The sequence below is a fragment of the Lampris incognitus genome, chromosome 19 (assembly GCF_029633865.1).
Source record: "Lampris incognitus isolate fLamInc1 chromosome 19, fLamInc1.hap2, whole genome shotgun sequence".
Classification (NCBI taxonomy): Eukaryota; Metazoa; Chordata; class Actinopteri; order Lampriformes; family Lampridae; genus Lampris; species Lampris incognitus.
Window position 1 is genome coordinate 20,052,312 of NC_079229.1, and position 21,204 is coordinate 20,073,515.

Genomic DNA, 21,204 nt, shown 5'->3' on the forward strand with positions numbered 1-21,204 from the left:
CACTTAGGACAGCTGGGACAGGCTCCGGATTTGAAAATACAAGTTAAAAGGGTCCAACAACTGACAGTCTTGCAAACACCCATCTGCACCGGACCTGACCCGCTGTGGTCAAACACTCATTTGGACTATCTGCTTGGCAAACTGAACTGTGTAATGAACCACATCCCGAGGCTATGTGTGTCAGCAACATCTTTTTTTATTTTATTTTTTTCAGTATCAGGCATTCTAACTGCATGAAGGACAATGAAAATCAACTGAAAATCAACTGACCAACTGCATAATTGACCAATCAGCACACCATCTTCTGCGAAATGACTGTCGTTCTATGTACATGCGTGAGTGGTGACTGGACAGTCTTTTTATTTCCTGGAAAAGTGCATTCATGACCTTTGTGAGTTGTATGTAGCAGCGTTTATCACCTCAATGTGTGAAGGACAATCATTGTATAACAACAGATACAGAGACAAAGAAACAGACATACATACAGACTGACTGATAGACAGACAGACAGACAGACAGTTAACCAGGTATTCATGGATAGAGTGTAAAGCAGGCAGTGAAGTGAAAGGCTGCAGGTTGCTATGGGGGGAGAAAGCACTAAATATTTTTAATTTCTTATTTATGCCTAGGTAAAAGCAGGTGCCAACTTGATGACCCTGCTGACATGCCCAAATTCATAACGTCATCACTTTGTCATTGAGATTCAGTTGGTTAGGGAATCAGCCTGCCAATGAGATGGGCCCGTAGACTTATGATGGTTGTGAATTTAACTTTTTCTGATCTGGGCTTCTGTGTGAGTGCTCGTCCTGGATAACACCACGACAGATTAACACATCATATCCTCTGCATTTGTGTATTTATTTTGGTAAGAAAGTTGTAACCCTGAAATTATGTGCAGACACTCCCACACTCAAAAGCTGAAATTTTGAAAAATTTGTAAAAAATGCTTTGAGGGATTTTGGATTTTTGTCGACTTTGCGTGGCCCCTGTGGACAAAAGCCGAAGTGTTGCACGGAGAATCAACTTAATTGACCCAAAGATTGACATTCACCCTCTGGTAGTTCATGCATTCGTTTTGAAGAGATGAGTTAGAGATGTGTTGGTGTTTCGGAAAAGCAGGTGTTTGCAAGACACAGTATACAGTGATGAGGTAATCTAATCTAATCTGATTGTGGTTATGTATCCTGTTTGCAGGGAATATGACCCTAGAGTCATCATATAACAATATCTAATCTTCTCGCTGATGGTCTCCTTTGGTTATATTGGTCATATAAAAGCATCAACATTAAATTGGCACAGATAAATAATCTATGACACCTGGCAGCAGCTTTCATTTGACTCAAAACTTCATTGGCACCCAGTGATGTACTTAAATTAATTCCTCATTTAGGTTTGACCGTAGGTGGAGGGGGAAAGTAAGGGAGAGGGTGCAGAACTGTGGGTGGATGGGACTGTCAGGTATGGGTCAGGTTAGAGTTATCCGGTCCAGCAACTCAGAACATCCTACATATGCTTGAGGGAGCCCAGCACATTTTCTTTGGCCAGAGTTACTGTTTTCCCCTCCTTTTTTTTTTTGTGACCACCTGAGAAACTGTATCGTGACACTGTGTACTGTATCAACTCAGGCCAGCACCGAAAACCGACCATACAAATGGACATGACATCATGCAGAAATTCATGTTCATTTGCAGAGCATATTTAAAGGCTTTGCATTTAGATGTAATATTATCAGTGTATTACTGCCTGCTGAGGCTCAGAGATCTGTGACAGGAAGACACACCGTCCTTTCCACACGTAGCCTTCCACATAATCTACAGCTAATGGTTGAGTCTACAGTGGATGTTTAAGGTTACCTTCCCTCAGTTATTTGGGTTTTTTTTATACACATTTCAAGATCGGTAGAATATGCCATACTAGTTGTTCCTGCTTAAACAACATACACTTGTACTGTGTCTGTTGAATGTGCAGCAACTCACCTGGTTCCTATTTGGATAAAGGCAGATGCATTTAGGAGAACAGCTACATGAAAACCACAGTATATCATAACCACAGGAGGTTGATTCCCAAATCATTCTGGACTATCATGCTGGATAGTTGTCAAAAAAAGGGAAAGAAAGCATAAAAGAGTGAACTGATTGCTCAGTTCTGATGCTCCATGTAACAGGCCAATGGCCAATGAGATGCACAATATAACAATAATCAACTACTACTATTTTGGTTGCTCCTGTTAGGGGTCGCCACAGCAGATCATCTGTTTACGTCTCTTCCTGTCCTCTGCATCTTCCTCTGTCACATAAGCCACCTGCATGTCCTCTCTCAGCACATCCATAAAACTCCTCTTTGGTCTTCCTCTTTTCCTCTTCCCTGGCAGCTCCATATTCAGCATCCTTCTCCCAATATACCCAGCATCTCTCCTCCACACATGTCCAAGCCATCTCAATCTTGCCTCTCTTGCTTTGTCTCCAAACCGTCCAAACTGAGCTGTCCCTCTAATATACTCATTCCTAATCCTGTCCTTCTTCGTCACTCCCAATGAAAATCTTAGCGTCTTCAACTCTGCCACCTCCACCTCTGCCTGCTGTCTTTTCGTCAGTGCCACTGTCTCCAAACCATATAACATAGCTGGTCTCACAACCATCTTGTAAACCTTCCCTTTAACTCTTGCTGGTACCCTTCTGTCGCAAATCACTCCTGACACTCTTCTCCACCCTGCGTGCATTCTCTTCTTCACCTCTCTTCTGCACTCCCCGTTACTTTGGACAGTTGACCCCAAGTATTTCAACTCAAACACCTTCATCACCTCTGCTCCTTGCATCCTTACCATTCCACTGTCCTCCCTTTCCCTCACACATACGTATTCCATCTTGCTTCTACTGACTTTCATTCCTCTTCTCTCCAGTGCAAACCCCCACCTCTCCAGGTTTTCCTCAACCTGCACCCTACTCTCGCTGCAGATCACAATGTCATCCGCAAACATCATAGTCCACGGAGACTCCTGCCTGATCTTGTCCATCAATCTGTCCATCACCATTGCAAACAAGAAAGGGCTCAGAGCCAATCCTTGATGTAATCCCACCTCCACCTTGAACCCATCTGTCGTTCCAACCGCACACCTCACCATTGTCACACTTCCCTCATACATATCCTGCACCACTCCTACATACTTCTCTGCAGCTCCCGACTCCCTCATACAATACCACACCTCCTCTCTCTGCACCCTGTTGTATGCTTTCTCTAAATCCACAAAGACACAATGTAACTCCTTCTGACCTTCTCTATACCTCTCAATCAACATTCTCAAAACAAACATTGCACCTGTAGTGCTGTTTCCTGGCATGAAACCATACTGCTGCTCGCTAACTGCCCCCTCTCCTCTAAACCTAGCTTCTATTACTCTTTCCCATATCGTCATGCTGTGGCTGATCAACTTGATACCTCTGTAGCTGCTACAGTTCTACACATCCCCCTTATTCTTGAAAATCTGTACCAGCAGTTTCTTCTCCACTCCTCAGGCATCCTCTCACTTTCCAAGATTGTGTTAAACAATCTAGTTAAACACCCCACTGCCATCTCTCCTAAACATCTCCATGCCTCCACAGGTACGTCATCTGGAGCAACTGCCTTTCTACTCTTCATCTTCTTCATAGCTGCCCTCACTTCTTCCTTGCTAATCCACTGCACTTCCTGATTCACTATCCCCACATCATCCAACCTTCTCTCTCTTTCATTTTCTTCATTCATCAGCTCCTCAAAGTACTCCTTCCACCTTCTCAACACACTCTCCTCATTTGTCAGCACATTTCCATCTCTATCCTTGATCGCCCTAACCTGCTGCACATCCTTTCCAGCTCAGCCCCTCTGTCTAGCCAATCGGTACAAGTCCTTTTCTCCTCCATTAGTGTCTAACCTGTCATACGACTCACCATATGCCTTTTCCTTTGCCTTTGCCACCTCTCTCTTCACTTTACGCTGCATCTCCTTGTACCCCTGTCTACTTTCTTCATCTCTCTGACTATCCCACATCTTCTTTGCCAACCTCTTCCTCTGAAAACTTTGCTGTACTTCCTCATTCCACCACCAAGTCTCCTTGTCTTCCTTCCTCTGTCCTGATGACACACCAAGTACCTTCCTAGCTGTCTCTCTCACTATTTCTGCAGTGGTTGCCCAGCCATTCGACAACTTTTGACTACCACCCAGTGCCTGTCTTAACTCTTCCCTGAACTCCACACAACAGTCTTCCTTCTTCAACTTCCTCCATTTGATCCTTGGCTCTGCCTTCACTCTCTTCCTCTTCTTGGTTTCCAAAGTCATCCTACAGACCACCAGCCGATGCTGCCTAGCTACTTTCTCCCATCACCACCTTGCAGTCTCCAATCCCTTTCAGATAGTGCCTTCTACATAAGATATAGTCCACCTGTGTGCACTTCCTCAACTCTTATACACTCACTGGCCACTTTATTAGGTACACCTTGCTAGTACCGGGTTGGACCCCCTTTTGCCTTCAGAACTGCCTTAATCCTTCGTGGCATAGATTCAACAAGGGGCTGGAAACATTCCTCAGAGAGTTTGGTCCATATTGACATGATAGCATCACGCAGTTGCTGCAGATTTGTCGGCTGCACATCCATGATGCGAATCTCCCGGTCCACCACATCCCAGAGGTGCTCTATTGGATTGAGATCTGGTGACTGTGGAGGCCATTTGAGTACAGTGAACTCATTGTCATGTTCAAGAAACCAGTCTGAGATGATTCGAGCTTTATGACATGGCGCGTTATCCTGCTGGAAGTAGCCATCAGAAGATGGGAACACTGTGGTCATAAAGGGATGGACATGGTCAGCAACAATACTCAGGTAGGCTGTGGCGTTGACACGATGCTCAATTGGTACTAAGGGGCCCAAAGTGTGCCAAGAAAATATCCCCCACACCATTACACCACCACCACCAGCCTGAACCGTTGATACAAGGCAGGATGGATCCATGCTTTCATGTTGTTGACGCCAAATTCTGACCCTACCATCCGAATGTCGCAGCAGAAATCGAGACTCATCAGACCAGGCAATGTTTTTCCAATCTTCTATTGTCCAATTTTGGTGAGCCTGTGCGAATTGTAGCCTCAGTTTCCTGTTCTTAGCTGACAGGAGTGGCACCCGGTGTGGTCTTCTGCTGCTGTAGCCCATCTGTCTCAAGGTTCGACGTGTTGTGCATTCAGAGATGTTCTTCTGCATACCTCGGTTGTAATGAGTGGTTATTTGAGTTACTGTTGCCTTTCTATCAGCTCGAACCAGTCTGGCCATTCTCCTCTGACCTCTGGCATCTACAAGGCATTTTCGCCCACAGAACTGCCGCTCACTGGATATTTTCTCTTTTTCGGACCATTCTCTGTAAACCCTAGAAATGGTTGTGTGTGAAAATCCCAGTAGATCAGCAGTTTCTGAAATACTCAGACCAGCCCGTCTAGCACCAACAACCATGCCACGTTCAAAGTCACTTAAATCACCTTTCTTCCCCATTCTGATGCTCGGTTTGAACTGCAGCAGATCTTCTTGACCATGTCTACATGTCTAAATGCATTGAGGTGCTGCCATGTGATTGGCTGATTAGAAATTTGCGTCAACGAGCAGTTGGACAGGTGTGCCTAATAAAGTGGCCGGTGAGTGTATGTCACCCTGTGTTCCTCCCTCTTCTTGAAATATGTATTCACCACAGCCATTTCCATCCTTTTCACAAAATCCACCACCATCTGTTCTTACACATTTCTCTTCTTGACACCATACCTACCCATCACCTTCTCATCACCTCTGTCTCCTTCACCAACATGCCCACTGAAGTCCACTCCAATCACCACCCTCTCCCCCTTGGGTACACTCTCCACCACTTCATCCAGCTCCAGAAATTCTTCTTTCTCTTCCATCTCACACCCAACTTGCGGGGTATATGCGCTGATAGCATTCATCAATACACCTTCGATTTCCAGCTTCATACTCATCACTCTGTCTGACACTCTCTTCACCTATATCACTCTCTTCACAACAACAACTAATAATAATAATTAAATTTATATAGCGCTTTTCTAGACACCCAAAGCACTTCACATTGAAGGGGGTAACTCACTTCAACCACCACCAATGTGTAGCACCACCTGGGTGATGCACGGCAGCCATTTTGTTCCAGAATGCTCACAACACATCAGCTTGAGGTGGAGAGGGAGGAATCATTGAGCCAATTACATGGGGGGGATGATTAGGTGGCCAGATGGAGAGAGCCAGGTTGGGAATTTTGCCGGGACACCGGGGAAACCCATACTCTTTGCGATAAGTGCCACGGGATCTTTAATGACCACAGTGAGTCAGGATCTCGGTTTAACGTTTCATCTGAAGGACAGCATCTCCTACAGCACAGTGTCCCCTGTCACTGCACTGGGGCTTTGGGATTTGATATTTGTTGTTTTTATTAGGACCAGAGGGAAGACTGCCCCCTACTGGCCCACCAACACCACTTCTGGCAGCAACTCAGTTTTTTTCCCAGGAGGTCTCCCATCCAAGTACTAGTCAAGCCCATACCCGCTTAGCTTATGTCATTAAGCAGTGCCAGGAGATACACTCACCGGCCACTTTATTAGGCACACCTGTCCAACTGCTCGTTAACGCAAATTTCTAATCAGCCAATCACATGGCAGCAACTCAATGCATTTAGGCATGTAGACATGGTCAAGATGATCTGCTGCAGTTCAAACCGAGCATCAGAATGGGGAAGAAAGGTGATTTAAGTGACTTTGAACGTGGCATGGTTGTTGGTGCCAGACGGGCTGGTCTGAGTATTTCAGAAACTGCTGATCTACTGGGATTTTCACGCACAACCATCTCTAGGGTTTACAGAGAATGGTCCGAAAAAGAGAAAATATCCAGTGAGCGGCAGTTCTGTGGGCAAAAATGCCTTGTTGATGCCAGAGGTCAGAGGAGAATGGCCAGACTGGTTCGAGCTGATAGAAAGGCAACAGTAACTCAAATAACCACTCATTACAACCGAGGTATGCAGAAGAGCATCTCTGAACGCACAACACGTCAAACCTTGAGGCAGATGGGCTACAGCAGCAGAAGACCACACCGGGTGCCACTCCTGTCAGCTAAGAACAGGAAACTGAGGCTACAATTCGCACAGGCTCACCAAAATTAGACAATAGAAGATTGGAAAAACGTTGCCTGAAAAACGTTGCCTGGTCTGATGAGTCTCGATTTCTGCTGCGACATTCGGATGGTAGGGTCAGAATTTGGCGTCAACAACATGAAAGCATGGATCCATCCTGCCTTGTATCAACGGTTCAGGCTGGTGGTGGTGGTGTAATGGTGTGGGGGGATATTTTCTTGGAACACTTTGGGCCCCTTAGTACCAATTGAGCATCGTGTCAACGCCACAGCCTACCTGAGTATTGTTGCTGACCATGTCCATCCCTTTATGACCACAGTGTTCCCATCTTCTGATGGCTACTTCCAGCAGGATAACGCGCCATGTCATAAAGCTCGAATCATCTCAGACTGGTTTCTTGAACATGACAATGAGTTCACTGTACTCAAATGGCCTCCACAGTCACCAGATCTCAATCCAATAGAGCACCTTTGGGATGTGGTGGACCGGGAGATTCGCATCATGGATGTGCAGCCGACAAATCTGCAGCAACTGCGTGATGCTATCATGTCAATATGGACCAAACTCTCTGAGGAATGTTTCCAGTACCTTGTTGAATCTATGCCACGAAGGATAAAGGCAGTTCTGAAAGCAAAAAGGGGTCCAACCCAGTACTAGGAAGGTGTACCTAATAAAGTGGCCAGTGAGTGTATATAATAGCATTTTTTTTCTGAAACTGTCAATGGTGTTATAAGTGCTCAACTAATGAGGAGCGGAATATCAACACAGATACAGGAAAAAAAGTTTTAATGCATTGATGCATTAAAACTTTTTTTCCTGTAATCTGTGTTGATATTTATTTACTTATTTAAATAATATAACTCTAGTGTTAAAAAGGTGGCTTAATACCTACCTACATTAGACCTTAGCAAATAATGGACATACAATAATGGACAATTAGCTCCTCTTGTGCGTCCTTATAATTGCATTCTGAGTTCATTTTGTGAATGTGTTTGTGGTTGTGGAGGACATCCACTTTCAGAGAGATTAATTTTAGGGACTGTGTGTTGGTGTGTCTCACCTCCTGACAGTAAAGCGAAGGACATCTCGACTGGCACTGTTTCCTCCCATTCACACAGCGACATGACAGGCAGCCCTCCTGCCACTCCGCCCCCGCCTGGCAAACATGAACACAAGTGTGTGCGTGCGCGCACACACACACACACACACACACACACACATACATATATATATATATATATAAAGACAAACACATTTTGTTTTCATTAACTCACCAAACTTTTGAAATGTGTGGGTTATGACGGTGCTAGAAAATATATAACACATTACTTGGCGTGTGTGTGCGTGCTCTGATGCTGATAACATTGCCGAGTATGATGGAAGGTGATTGGTCTTTGGGTCAGGGTCTGACTCGATTCATTCATATGCAACAGCTGCATCCAGTAAAGATTCAGGTGCACAGATTGGACCTCAAACAGGGATTTACTGCACAGCCAGAAACATCATTCAGTTGATCTGTAATTATAATATATAATATACTGAACACTGGTATGATTTTCTGTGTATGTGTGTGCATGCGTGCATGTGCACACTGTGGTATATTGCTGCAGGAACTATTGCCAGTTCACCATTCTGCAAAAGCACCCACATGGGATCAACCTTACAGCACACGATGAGCCCATACCCAGAATGGGTTATGAGGTGCTTGATTAGAAAACCATATAGGGTATTGATATGAACATCAGTCTTTACAACCTAACAACCCGAGAGAGAGAGAGAGAGAGAGAGAGAGAGAGAGAGAGAGAGAGAGAGAGAGAGAGAGAGAGAGAGAGAGAGAGAGAGAGAGAGAGAGAGAGAGAGGATGAGAGTGAACTGAACGAAAGCAGTGAAAAAGAGAGATATCCGGGTGAAACAGGAGAAGAGGGCAGCAAAAAAAATTAAAATAAGAAAGAAAGGGGGCAGGAAGAAGAAAGAATAAGAGAAGGGTAGCCGACCTCTTGTCACTGTATGATTAATTCTCATAATCTTATAATATCCCCTCCTTCATAAATAATTCCTGGCAGGCTTGCCGAGCTACAGTCCAAGCACTGGCTTTCTACGGGGTTTCCTGCATTATTAATGAGGCCAAGGGCTGAAGAGGCATTGTGGTGTAATGTGGCCACCAGGGAATGTCAGTCATCTTCTAATAGGCCCTTCTTTATGAGTAAGTAACACAATGGAAGTGAATGAGAGGGCACAAAAACATCATGCTGATGGCAAGGGTCACACACACACACCACAGTGGCGCATATATAATGGGTACAACTTACCAAGCTGGCTGGGTAGCAGATGTCCATTTGGTTTGGGTGTAAGCCAATGTGTGTGTGGCTGTGTGCATATTATTTGTGTATGTGTTTACTATGCAACATGTATACCTAATCAAGTATGAATTTGCCTTATCATCCGCATGCTTGTCGCTTGATGGACGAAGAAGCCAGACAGTGGATATGTTAGCATGTGTACATGTGTGCATCCACATGTGTGTCAGATAGTCAGTGTCTATTGGTGAGAGCACGTGTGTGTGTGTGTGTGTGTGTGTGTGTGTGTACCTCTCGTAATATGCCCTGGTCATGGCAAGGGCAGAGGGCAGGTATGACACACACCCCATCTGTGTTGCGGTACAACCCCTCCTGACATACACAGCCCTCCATGGAACCGCTGCAGTTGACAGGAGAGGAGGTGTATATCTCGTTGCAGCTCCTTTCGCACACCGGGACCTCCTCTGAGACACTCCTACGCCACTGTTCCCCGTCACGACAGGCTAAAGAGGAGGAAAAAGAGAGAGAATAACAAGGACAGAAATGAGGAGGAATGAGAAGAAAGATGGGGAGATGAGGATGGACAAGAAAAGAGGAAGACAAGAGGAGGGGATGAGGAAAAGGAGGGGTAATCATAAGAATGGAGAGATATAATAACAGAATGGGAAGGAGAATGGGGAATGGAAGAAGAATGAGGAGGGGGGCGTGGTTGAGAATGAAGAGCTATTGAGAAGATATTCATCACTGTGACACTTTAACTCACTTGCACCCTCTCTTTTTCGCTTCCCCCTTTTTTTTTTACCTCTCTTCATCACAGATATACATACAAGCACAGAGATTAATGGAGCATCTTCTGCAACAATATTGTTTGCTTTAACATCACAACTGGCAGTTCTCACATTGCTGAGAACATTCTGTTTTGTACAGTGTGTACAACAGTGTATATATAAAAACGTCATCTATCCTCTTCTCACTCACCACAATCAGAAACTATGCAGGTTGTGGTGCGATGGTCAGGGCCCTCACACGGGGCCCCTCCATATTCGTGGGGCCGTTGGACCATTCTCCTGGAGCTATGGTGCCCTGTACCACAGCTTGCCGAACAAGGGCTCCAATGGGACCAGCTAGACCACTCACAGTCAACTGGAGGAGGAAAATAAATGGATATTCATCTTTAAGTCTGAATTTTCTTTTTTGCCAAGGCTCACAACTGGCATTACTTTTATTCTTATGGGTTATTCTCAATCACGTGACTTTTTCGTTGACAACAAACAGCTCCGCCATGTTGGAGGACAGCTAGACCTTAGCAACCACTGTTTACACTTAAGTTCTCATTGTCGATCTGTGTTTACAAGAACAAAATTTTAAGTGAAAATCGGAGAAACGTACGGAAATAAAACATCGCAGTTGTGATCCACTCTTCGAAAAACAGTTTGCATAATACATGTTACAAAGTTCTGGCCTAACAGTGCAAAGGATCAGATTCGATTCGAGGATTTTCGGCTGTTAGGCCAATCTCACGCAATTCTGCGATGGCTTCGATGAGGAATTATGTACAAGCTTTAGATGGAAAAATCAAGTAGAGATATATGGAAAACTCACACTTATCTATATGGTAGACTGAAATGTTAACAAATGTACAAAACAAAAGCAGTTTCTCTCCCTCTTGTACTAATTATATTCAAACCAAGTAATTTTGAGATTTAGCTTATAACTGCTGATGATGATTGACACACAATTAAAAAATGTCTAATAAAACTGAAAGGTTGTCTTTTTTAAATGCTTTCGTTTCTTAAAAAAAGCACCATAAGAAAGGGAGAAGAAGGGAGAAGAGATGGATAAAGTATAAAAAGACAGCAGGAAAGGTATCAGGACAGGGAGGTACAGCAGGTCAAACAGAGAAAAGCTAGGTCGGAACACACAGGTATTAACACAACTTAAGTCCCCTCTGAGAATACGCACAGAGGTGTTGCACTAAATGACTTGGTTTCACAGCATCACCAAGCTCTACCTCCCCCTACTAGTACAAAATTGCATTACATGTTTCGAAAAATAAAAGTTATGGCCTCTATACATGCTCAATAATCCAGGTAAGGAAATCACAAAAAGTGGAATCGGTTCATCTGGACACAACGCTTATTGGGTGAAATGTTTCATCACTCATCCAAGTGACCTCTTCAGTCTCAAAGGACTGCAGGTATCCTTACCCTTATAAACAGCACAGTTGTATAATGACCAAAACCAACGATCGGTTTCATATGCAAATTGGCATGACCATTAACAAAAGTTAATGGTAAACTTACAATGGCCATGTGTACTATTCATAGCATTGTAAGATGGGGACAAACGTATTCTTAGCCCCCCCCGCCGGTCCAGGGATGGTTGTTCCCTCATCATCCACTGGAGCACAAACTAGGAGTCATCAGGATGCTGTACCACCGAGCTGACAACGTACCCACCGACACAGCAGGCGGGGAAGGGGAGAAATCTCAGATTAAACAGGCCCTGGTTAAGTGTGGTTATCCTAACTGGGTGTTTGTCAAAGCCAGGAAGACGCCCAAACAGTGCACCAGCCAATCGAAGAGAGGAGAAGGACAACAGCTGCCAAAGCGTAAACAAATGGTGATTCCGTAAGTGGCGGGAGTATCAGAACAGTTGAGACACGTATTTTCCAAACACCGCGTCTCAGTTGCTTTCAAACCCCAACACACGCTGCGCCAGAAATTGGTCCACCCCAAGGATCGGGTCCCCCTGCACAAACAGAGCAATATAGTGTACGCTGTGCCAGAAGGCTTGCCATGACTTGCACATCGGGGGGGAAAAACAGATGCTGGCCAAGAGGATGGCACAACACAGAAGAGCTAACGATCCTGCAGGACTCTGCAGTCTACACCCATCTACGGGGGGGGAGCTAAGAGTACATCTGCCACCATTTTACAATGCTGAGATTACAAACATTCCCAAATCCTCTGTGAATAGTACACATGGTCATGTAACTCTAGTTCACGGTCATGTCTATTTGCATATGAAACCGATTGTTTGTTTCAGTCATTATGCAACTGTATTGTTTATAAGGGTGGGGATCCCTGCAGTCAGTTGACACTGAAGAAGTCACTTAGATGAGTGATGAAATGTTTCTCTCAATAAACGTTGTGTCAAGATGAACTGATACAACTTTTTCTGCGTTATGGCCTCTGTAAGCTGTGATTAATGTGACTGTTGCTCAATTGTTGCAGCAAACGGTTGGGGCACCTGTTACCAAATTTAGGTAGGGTGACATATATATAGTTGATAGTTATAGCAAAGATTTCGACTGATATTGTATCCATTAATAAAAGAGAGGCCTTGTCAATTTTGTTTCAAATTTCTAATGATTTCTGAGGTTCATATGATTCACTGCAGTGTCACTGCATCACTCACCATCACAGGGGTCTGAGGAACAGTTCAATACTCCTTGTCGGCAAACACTGGCAAAAGGACGAGCATAAGAAAGAGAAAGAGAGAGGCAGACACACAAAGAAACAGCACCGGGGTGAGACAAACAGTGAGATAAGAAAAAAGTTCTCAACAAAAGCAAACCAGAGAGCTGAGCCCATCAGATTATATTAGATGATGGCCATCATACCCCTATCAACAGGATGAAATGACTTAAGTCATGTCTGATTATCTGTCGATGGCAACTCTGGATGCCAGACTATCTATTACGTTCGATAACCCGGTACTAACAAGATTAGGTGGACACTGTTACCATCTGTAAATTTGAACTGAGATGATGAAACAGAACTCGGCTACTTGGAAAACCATGAAAATCTGTCGGGCAGCCCCAGCTATCTCAATAATAAGATCAGCCATTGAGAAACCATTGTTGAATGGCTTAATGAAGAAGTAGACAGATGGGAAAATAATAGAGAAGAAATAGGTGCTTTAGCAATGCCACAGTGCCAGTGTGGATAAATGAGTGGATAAAAATAAGAACATATGGATGCAGCAGAAAAGGCCACTCTGCCAGACAGTGCACCCCACTAACTATTAGAGAAGATGACAAGTCCATTATGCAGAGAAGTAAATTATTTTGTTTACTGGGCAGACAAGCCACCTGCTGTCTAAAATGAGTCAGAGCAAAAGAATAATGGATGGGTGGATGAAAGGATGGATGACTGAGCACAGTCCCAATTATAAAGGTGTTGTGACTGAATCAAGATGGAGTGAAGGTTGAAAAGTTGAACATACTAAGAAAATTACAGATTGAAAGAGGATGATGACGATGAAGAGGAAAGACAAAGATGAAGAGGAATAAGAAAGACCTTGATTATTTGATGGCTGTGGGAAATGTCTTATCTCCATTCCTAATGCAGTGTCAGTGACAGAACAGAGCCCCTGGAGCTGCTAAGGATCCAGTATCTTCCACTCACCCTCTCCCTGCCACTGACAAGGTCACCTGCTGAAATCTGATTCAGTGTATAGTTTTACTTTGCCTTGAGATTTTGGATGAATGAATGTAACTCTGGGCAATGTAGTACCATATGTTACACAGGTGCTGTATGGTTTTTCCAGGGGGCAGCGGGGCTTCTGTGACATTCCAGTTGTGGCTATCAAATGGCAGGGAGAGAGGTGAACAGGGACACTCAGCATGGGACACGCAAGAGCCTCGGTGCAACACCTGAGAGACAGAAACACAAACACATCTGCTGGAGAGACGTAAACACTGAAATATATCTGCTTGGGACTAGGTGTTTTGCTCACTCTGGTGCTTGGTATAAGTGCTCGAACACACACACACACACACACACACACGCACACACACACACACACACACAGAAGTCCAGACCTTTCCAGGGGGACAGGTGCAGCCTGGGCTGCAGGGTCCAGGTAAGCATTGAGTATGGGGCCAGAGGTCCTCACAGGTGTATGGACAGGAACCAGCACAGGCACTGAATACCTGACCACTGGGACACTCTGAAACACAACCAAAAACAAAAACATAAACACACACCTTTGCACAGACACAGACACCTGCTTGTGTATGTGTGTGTGTGTTTTTTTACCGGGAAGGCAGCTGTTGGTGTTACAGATAGTATGTTGCTCCAGCAGTCCAGCACAGGCCAGCCCACCTGGCTCTGGCTCCCGCAGGACTGTCTTGTTCCGCATCGACATGCCACCACCACACGAGGCGCTGCACTCGCTCCAGGATGACCACTCACTCAACACACAACCCTCTGGGGGGGGCAGATAGACAAATACAGATGGAGCGTTGCTGGCAAGAAAAGCAAATATGTGAATGTATGAATTTGCCTGTGTACGTCTATGTGTGTGGTGTGTGTGAATGTGTGGGTATGTGTGTTTGTGTATGAATGTTTCATCACAGACCCGGGCAGCTTGGCAGAATACAGCTCTCAGTCTGATTGGTGTCATGACAGGAAGGACCGCCTTCCACATCCTGGCAGGGGCGTGTCCTTGTTCTCTGACCATGCCCACAGGATGCAGAACAGGAACTCCACTGGCTCCACGGTTCATAAACTGGACAGGGAAGTTTGCTGCACACCAGGGTGCCATTCTCACATGCACTAGAGATTCAAATTTGAGAATAGAGAAAGAGTTAGGCTGCTGGAATGTGTAGGGGAACCTTCAGTTATCTCTTAATAGGTGATGAGGATAAATACAGATTCAACCACTGAAGAGCCACATTTCTATTTTCTGTTGTGGTGTCAGACATATAGTATTACTACTTCTACTTTCGGCTGCTCCCGTTAGGGGTCGCCATAGCGGATCATTTGTTTCCATCTAGTAGTAGTCAGACATATAGTATGCTGTAACTAAACATGTAATTTGAGGCTGTGAAAGCTTCATTTACATGTTTTGAGATTTAAAGCTGAGATCTGGGATTTTTTCCAGTAATTAATAGTTATTTTATCTATCTGGACCTTAGAGCTAGGTTACATAATACTAACTGTCATCTTTACCATGTTTAGAGACACTCTTCATATAGCACTGTTGGGATTTTTGACCTGGTAGAACATGTTCCTATTCATGCAGGAAAAAGGATTGAAACGTGATGACGATGTACCGATGCTTCTGTTTGAAAGGTAATCTTCCAATTCTATATAATTATTATTGTAGTAGAACAGTTTTCCCATATGAATAGATGTAGTTTGTAATACATTCGATTGTACTAGCTTTGGTCCAAAGATGCCATTTTAACAAGGGTGGGAACTGTTTACAACTGAGGTGATGGCACATAAGTGACTATGGCTTTGTAGAACACAAATAACTATGGTTTGTTGTTCTCATTGCCAGAGGGAAGGACAGATTGGGAATCACAAATTTCAGCTTTGAATAGTGCACCAAAAGCTTTATTTTCTATCAACAAGTTAAAAGTCAGAGGGTCAAAGTGAGGATTAAAAATTCATATGACGGTTCCTGTTATCTGCAGAGGAATAGTGACACAGAGGATGATGATGTGAGACTTTGCCAGCAGGTATCTTTGAAAAACTTTAGACGTTGACCTGGATTGTTTTTCTCTATCAGGTCAAAACATTGCAATGTTCTCATCAAAGAATCCTATCTTGTTTAGCCAATTCTAAACTTCTTACCATGTGTTACAGTCCAGGGTGAGGTTCTCCCCAGGGCTGTACTCTACAGACCCATTGCCTGATGGGATACCACAGCGACACTCTGTCACTGGCACACAGTGACCATCCTGCAACAGCTGCCCCTCTGGACACCGACACCCTGAAGCAAAAAGGAAAAAGGAGAGAGAAAAAGAGAAAGATAGGGAGAAAAGAGAGATTTTTTAAAATTATTTATGGGGGGGGGGGTTTGTCTTATCTAAGTTTAACTAAGAAGAAAACATTTTTCCATAACTTTATCCAGGAGAAGGACTACATCACAAAACTCAAAGACTACCTGAGTGACAGGCTCCTTGGAGACACTGGACATGTTCCCATAGGTCAGTGCAGCTGCGTGGACAATGGTTAGCACAGCCATCTTGATAGGTCCGTCCCCGATCCTCACAGCGTTCACCTAGAAAACAATCTTATGCTTTTACAAAACAAGGACAAGTAGTTTCATAGATGTGTTACATGTGTAACTATTGAATGACTGCCATGAACAGAACAAGACTTACAAATGTAACTAAGGTCCAACAAATTCTGGATGATGCCAGAGATGGATATGCATCGTGCGCATGTGCAGGAGGTTGAGACATAATATCAACAAAGTCACAGATGTGACCTGGGGGATGCAAGCAACCTGAAAAAGGGACTTGACACCCAGCAGTCACCTCCTACAGAATTTTCTCGTCAAGATCCTGAGTGACAATGAACTCGGGCGGTCATTCAGAAGAACCTTAGTTAGATTTGTAGCTCTCATTCTATTTCATTCTTCTTGACCACCAGAGAGGGTATGTAATACCTGGACGACACATACCAACAAGATCACAAGGAATCTGCACTCACCGTGCCTCAGTTACAGACTGAAGGAGCAGATAAGCCTGCTGTCGCCACAGGATGAGGGGCAGTCACATTAACTCTGTAGAAGCAGGCAAAGGTACAGGAAGAAGCCCAAGTAGCTGCAGCACAGATGTTACTTGGTGGAACAACTTTCAAGGCAATCCAAGAAATGGAGACACCCCTAGTTGAATGACATTTCATAGGGAGCCCTGAGCCTGTACTCTTGTGATATGGACCGACAACCCAGTTTGAGAGTCTCTGTTTAGACAAGGCGGCACAACCCTTGTTGTGCCCTCCATAACAAACAAACAGAGCATCAGATTTACGGAACCCAGCCGACACATATATGTACTGCCTCAGAGCCCGAATAGGACAAAGTAGGCTGACATTAGGACACAGTTCCTCCACCACTGGCTGTGGGGTAAAAACTGCCAAACTGATAGGCTAATTGATGCGAAAAGCTGAAAGCCTCTTACGAAGAAATCAGGGTTTGGGCCACATGGTAATGCCAGACCCATCAGAATTCCAACACAAACATTCCCTGGCAACAGACAGGGCATGAAGCTGACCAATATGCTTTGCAGGTGCAACAGTGAGGAGAAAGGCAGTCCTATCAGACAGCCATCTGGGTTAGCCCATTCAACGGACTCAAACAGTGGGGGAACATTAAGTTTCTAGGATGATAGGCAAATCCCATGAAGGCACCGTACAACATGTGTGGGCCGCAACTGGAGAGCACCTTTCAGAAAATAGCTCAACAGAGGATGTGACCCAACAGTTTGATCGTCCACCAAAACATGTTGAGCTGAGATGGCAGCAACATACTCCTTAATGATGTAGACTGAGAGCCCCTTATCCGGGATCACCTGCAAATATTTGAGCAAGGACATGTTTCCCTTCCAAGAAAGGAAGAAAATGTCTGAGGACTAAATGTACTGTATGCAGCACCAGCACATTTATGTGCTGCAGCCTCTGCTGAGCCTCTGCTGTTGTGTTGCTGTAAAGCCCCTTGAGGCAAATTTGTAATTTGTGATATTGGGTTATACAAATAAAAATTGACTTGACTTGACTTGACCCAGGTCCCCCTCGCCCTGTGGTTCCACACAGCCCCCCAGCCTGAGAGGGAGGAATCTGTTACCACTATTTCCTGGCAGGAGGGAAGTGAACCCGAGGAAACACCACAGCACAGATAAGCTGTGTTTCTCCAAGGCACTGGCCTGAGACCATTACCATTCTACTTTGGTGCCTCTTGGGGCCGAGGCCCACACCATTGATCCAGATCTGCCAAGGGCACAATGAGAGTTGCCCTAGAGGGATGACTGCCGTTGCTGCTGTCAATTTGCTCAGCAACCGCAGGAAATGGCCATATGTTAGCCACTGAAAATGAGAGACAAGGCAGAGAATGTCATCCAACCTCTGGGGCGAGGGAGAGGCTCTCATTAACACTGAATCAAGGGCAACACCAATGAACATGACTCGCTTACTGGAAACTAAAGAACTCTTCACAAAATTCACAGTGAGCCCCAGCTTGGTCACGTGGGCAAAAAGAGTTGTGTCACAGATTGCCTGCCCCCGGGTCAGAGCACATATCAACAAATCATCCAAGTAAGGAAAAATCCAAGTCCCTGGGCTGTAGAAGAGAAAATGCTGCCGCAATGCACCTAGTAAAGATTCGAGGGGCAACCGAGAGCCCAAATGGGAGCACCGGGAGCTGGTTCACCTGTCCCTCGAAGGCAAAACAAAACAACTGCCTGTGGTGGGGTGCCATTGGCACATGGAAATTAGCATCCTTCAAGTCGATGCTTGTAAACCGGTCTCTCTCTGACACAGCCTGGAGAACATCCACTGTGTGAAGCACGTGAAAATTAAGAACCTTTGTGAACTGGTTCAGCTGCCTGAGATTGAGGATCGCCCGAAAACCACCATCCTTCTTTGAATAAAGAAAATAAGTTGAGAAGAACCCTGTCGATTGAATCGAACTTTTTACACATTCAATGGCGTCTTCCCTTAGAAGCATTGACATTTCCTGCCTGACAGCCAAAGGTCTCAGAAGGTCATTGACAAAAGTCATTCTGACCCCATTAAACTTTGGGGGCTGACACCTGAACTGGATCCTGTATCCCTTGGAAAGAGTTGATAACACCCCAGGGTCCAAATTCAAGGCCTCCCAGCAGCTGAGATGCTGGTGACCGGACTTTGGGAGTCAGGCATGACTCCCATGACCTTTGGGTGGCTTGAGGAGTCGGTTGGTAGGAGCCTCATGTTTGGGTGCCCTATCCCTTGGTGTCCAAAAGGCTGGCTGCATGGCAGAGAGAGCTGGTGTGTCTTGGTTTAGTCAAAGGTGCCCAGCATGAGTCAGCAAACTGTTGCCTGACTTTGTTCACTTGTGCACTATGCTCCAAGGCCTGTTGGGCTGCAGGCCAAAACATCTGGCCTGGAATGACACGACGCATGTGAAGTGTCTTCCTGCACCCCTCTGATAAGGGGGACTGGGCAAGCCACACTTGGCACTGGCCAAGGTCATAGTAGACATCAGTCTTCCAAGCTCTCTGATCATGAAAGCAAACACTTGAAGTGAGGCATCACTCCGGCTCTGTATTGAGGCATCAACTCCAGCACTCTGGAGAGTCTGCGGTAGAGCTAGAACAAGGTAGAAAAGAGAGTTGCCAATATATCCCATGCAAGCTGCCATATCATAGCTCTTGGTAAAGAGGTCACCAGTGGTTCTACACTGCAGGCATGGACAATGGGCATCCGGTTTACGGGCTTCATCTGACGACACTATCACAGAAGCAAAGGAGACATCAATGGCAGGCATTTGGTCTAGACCATATTGGGTGGTGTCCTTCATGGCAGCCAAAGCCCTGCAGTCACTCAGTAGGTGAAGGAATGCCTAAGGGTCTGGCCAGCACCTTTGAAGTTTGTCAATGTATGGCACAGAGGGTGGAACCCTGAAGGCAGATGGTTGTGGAGCGCACTTGTAAAAGGTGCCTTTACAGGGACAGCATCCAGACAAGGGCTGTCAATTAATATTCCAAATTCGAATTTAAATAATCAAATTGTAAAACAACACAAACATTCGAGTGTGAAAATTAATATCTGTTAGTGGAAAAAAAAAAGCAGCACTACTGTAGCTGTCTGCCTCTCGAATTCTTGTGAGGGCCTTGGCCACTGCACTGAATATGCTGCATGACAGACAGGAATCACACAACGTCTCTTTGATTGGTTGAAAATGAAATTTAGGTCAGCTGAAGTGAGCGAATAATTCAACAACAACTGTGTGGTAAAGATGGCAGAGAGTTCACAACCCAACTCAGCCGCAGAGAGTGATTTTCACTTCCAACAATCTGAATCGCCCCATTTGGAAATACTTCAGATTTTGGCAGAAAACGGAAAAATTGTGGAAACTCGAGATAAGGTCTTATGCAAGCTATGTAAGCTACAGTTAGCTTACCATTCCACCACTAGTTACCTGAGGGCACATCTCAAAAATATACAACCAAATGAGCATGGCCTGATGTCCGGAACTCCACCCAAACAGCTACGTCTCAACTCATGTTTTACAATGCCCACCACAAGCTCGCTATTTGCAACACGACAAGAGGCTTGCACGAAGAAACTTACTTTGTTCATATGCAAGGACATGAGGCAGATCAGTATAGTTGATGGGCTGGGTTTTAGAGAGTTCTGACTATCAAACTGTTTATTTAAACCAGTAGGAATATAATATAATCTATATAAAAATTAGGCTATTGAATAACAAATCAATTACAAATCATTCATCTCATGCTGAGAGACAGCGTGTTCTCATTTCGCACTCTAGCACCAACCATGGCACAGAAAGAGAGAGAGAGAGTGAGAGAGAGAGAGGGGGGGGGGTCTGGTCTTTAAATTAAGTTTTACAGTATAGGGCATGGCATTGTTTTATTTGTTTATTTTGTAATGTGTAGGTATGTAGATCTTTTAAAAGACATGTTTAGGTTGAAATAAATATACCTATACAAGTAGTTATATCTCTCATATTGGTTTGCCCTCTTATGGACATAATGCACAAAAATATATTCGAATGGGTTCGAACTTGGGCAGCATGGTGGTTAGCGTGGTTGCCTCACAGCAAGAAGGTCCTGGGTTCAAGCCCAGGGGTAGTCCAACCTTGGGGGTTGTCCCAGGTTGTCCTCTGTGTGGAGTTTGCAGGTTCTCCCCGTGTCTGCGTGGGTTTCCTCCAGGTGCTCCAGTTTTCTCCCACAGTCCAAAGACATGTAGGTCAGGTGAATCGGCCATACTAAATTATCCCTAGGTGTAAATGTGTGTGT

General features: G+C 44.8%; 1 protein-coding gene across 1 annotated transcript in view; it reads right to left on the reverse strand.

Moving 5' to 3' along the window:
• sspo (SCO-spondin) overlaps positions 1 to 21,204 on the reverse strand; it is a 172,151-nt gene that overhangs the window by 14,063 nt on the left and 136,884 nt on the right. Inside the window, exons 104-113 of the mRNA XM_056299211.1 lie at positions 16,347 to 16,463; positions 16,034 to 16,172; positions 14,811 to 15,007; positions 14,489 to 14,659; positions 14,272 to 14,399; positions 13,964 to 14,103; positions 12,864 to 12,910; positions 10,422 to 10,586; positions 9,735 to 9,946; positions 8,207 to 8,302 (exon numbers count right to left, since the gene is read on the reverse strand). Of these exons, the coding sequence (XP_056155186.1) occupies positions 8,207 to 8,302; positions 9,735 to 9,946; positions 10,422 to 10,586; positions 12,864 to 12,910; positions 13,964 to 14,103; positions 14,272 to 14,399; positions 14,489 to 14,659; positions 14,811 to 15,007; positions 16,034 to 16,172; positions 16,347 to 16,463 (1,412 nt within the window). The remainder of the gene's footprint in view (positions 1 to 8,206; positions 8,303 to 9,734; positions 9,947 to 10,421; positions 10,587 to 12,863; positions 12,911 to 13,963; positions 14,104 to 14,271; positions 14,400 to 14,488; positions 14,660 to 14,810; positions 15,008 to 16,033; positions 16,173 to 16,346; positions 16,464 to 21,204) is intronic.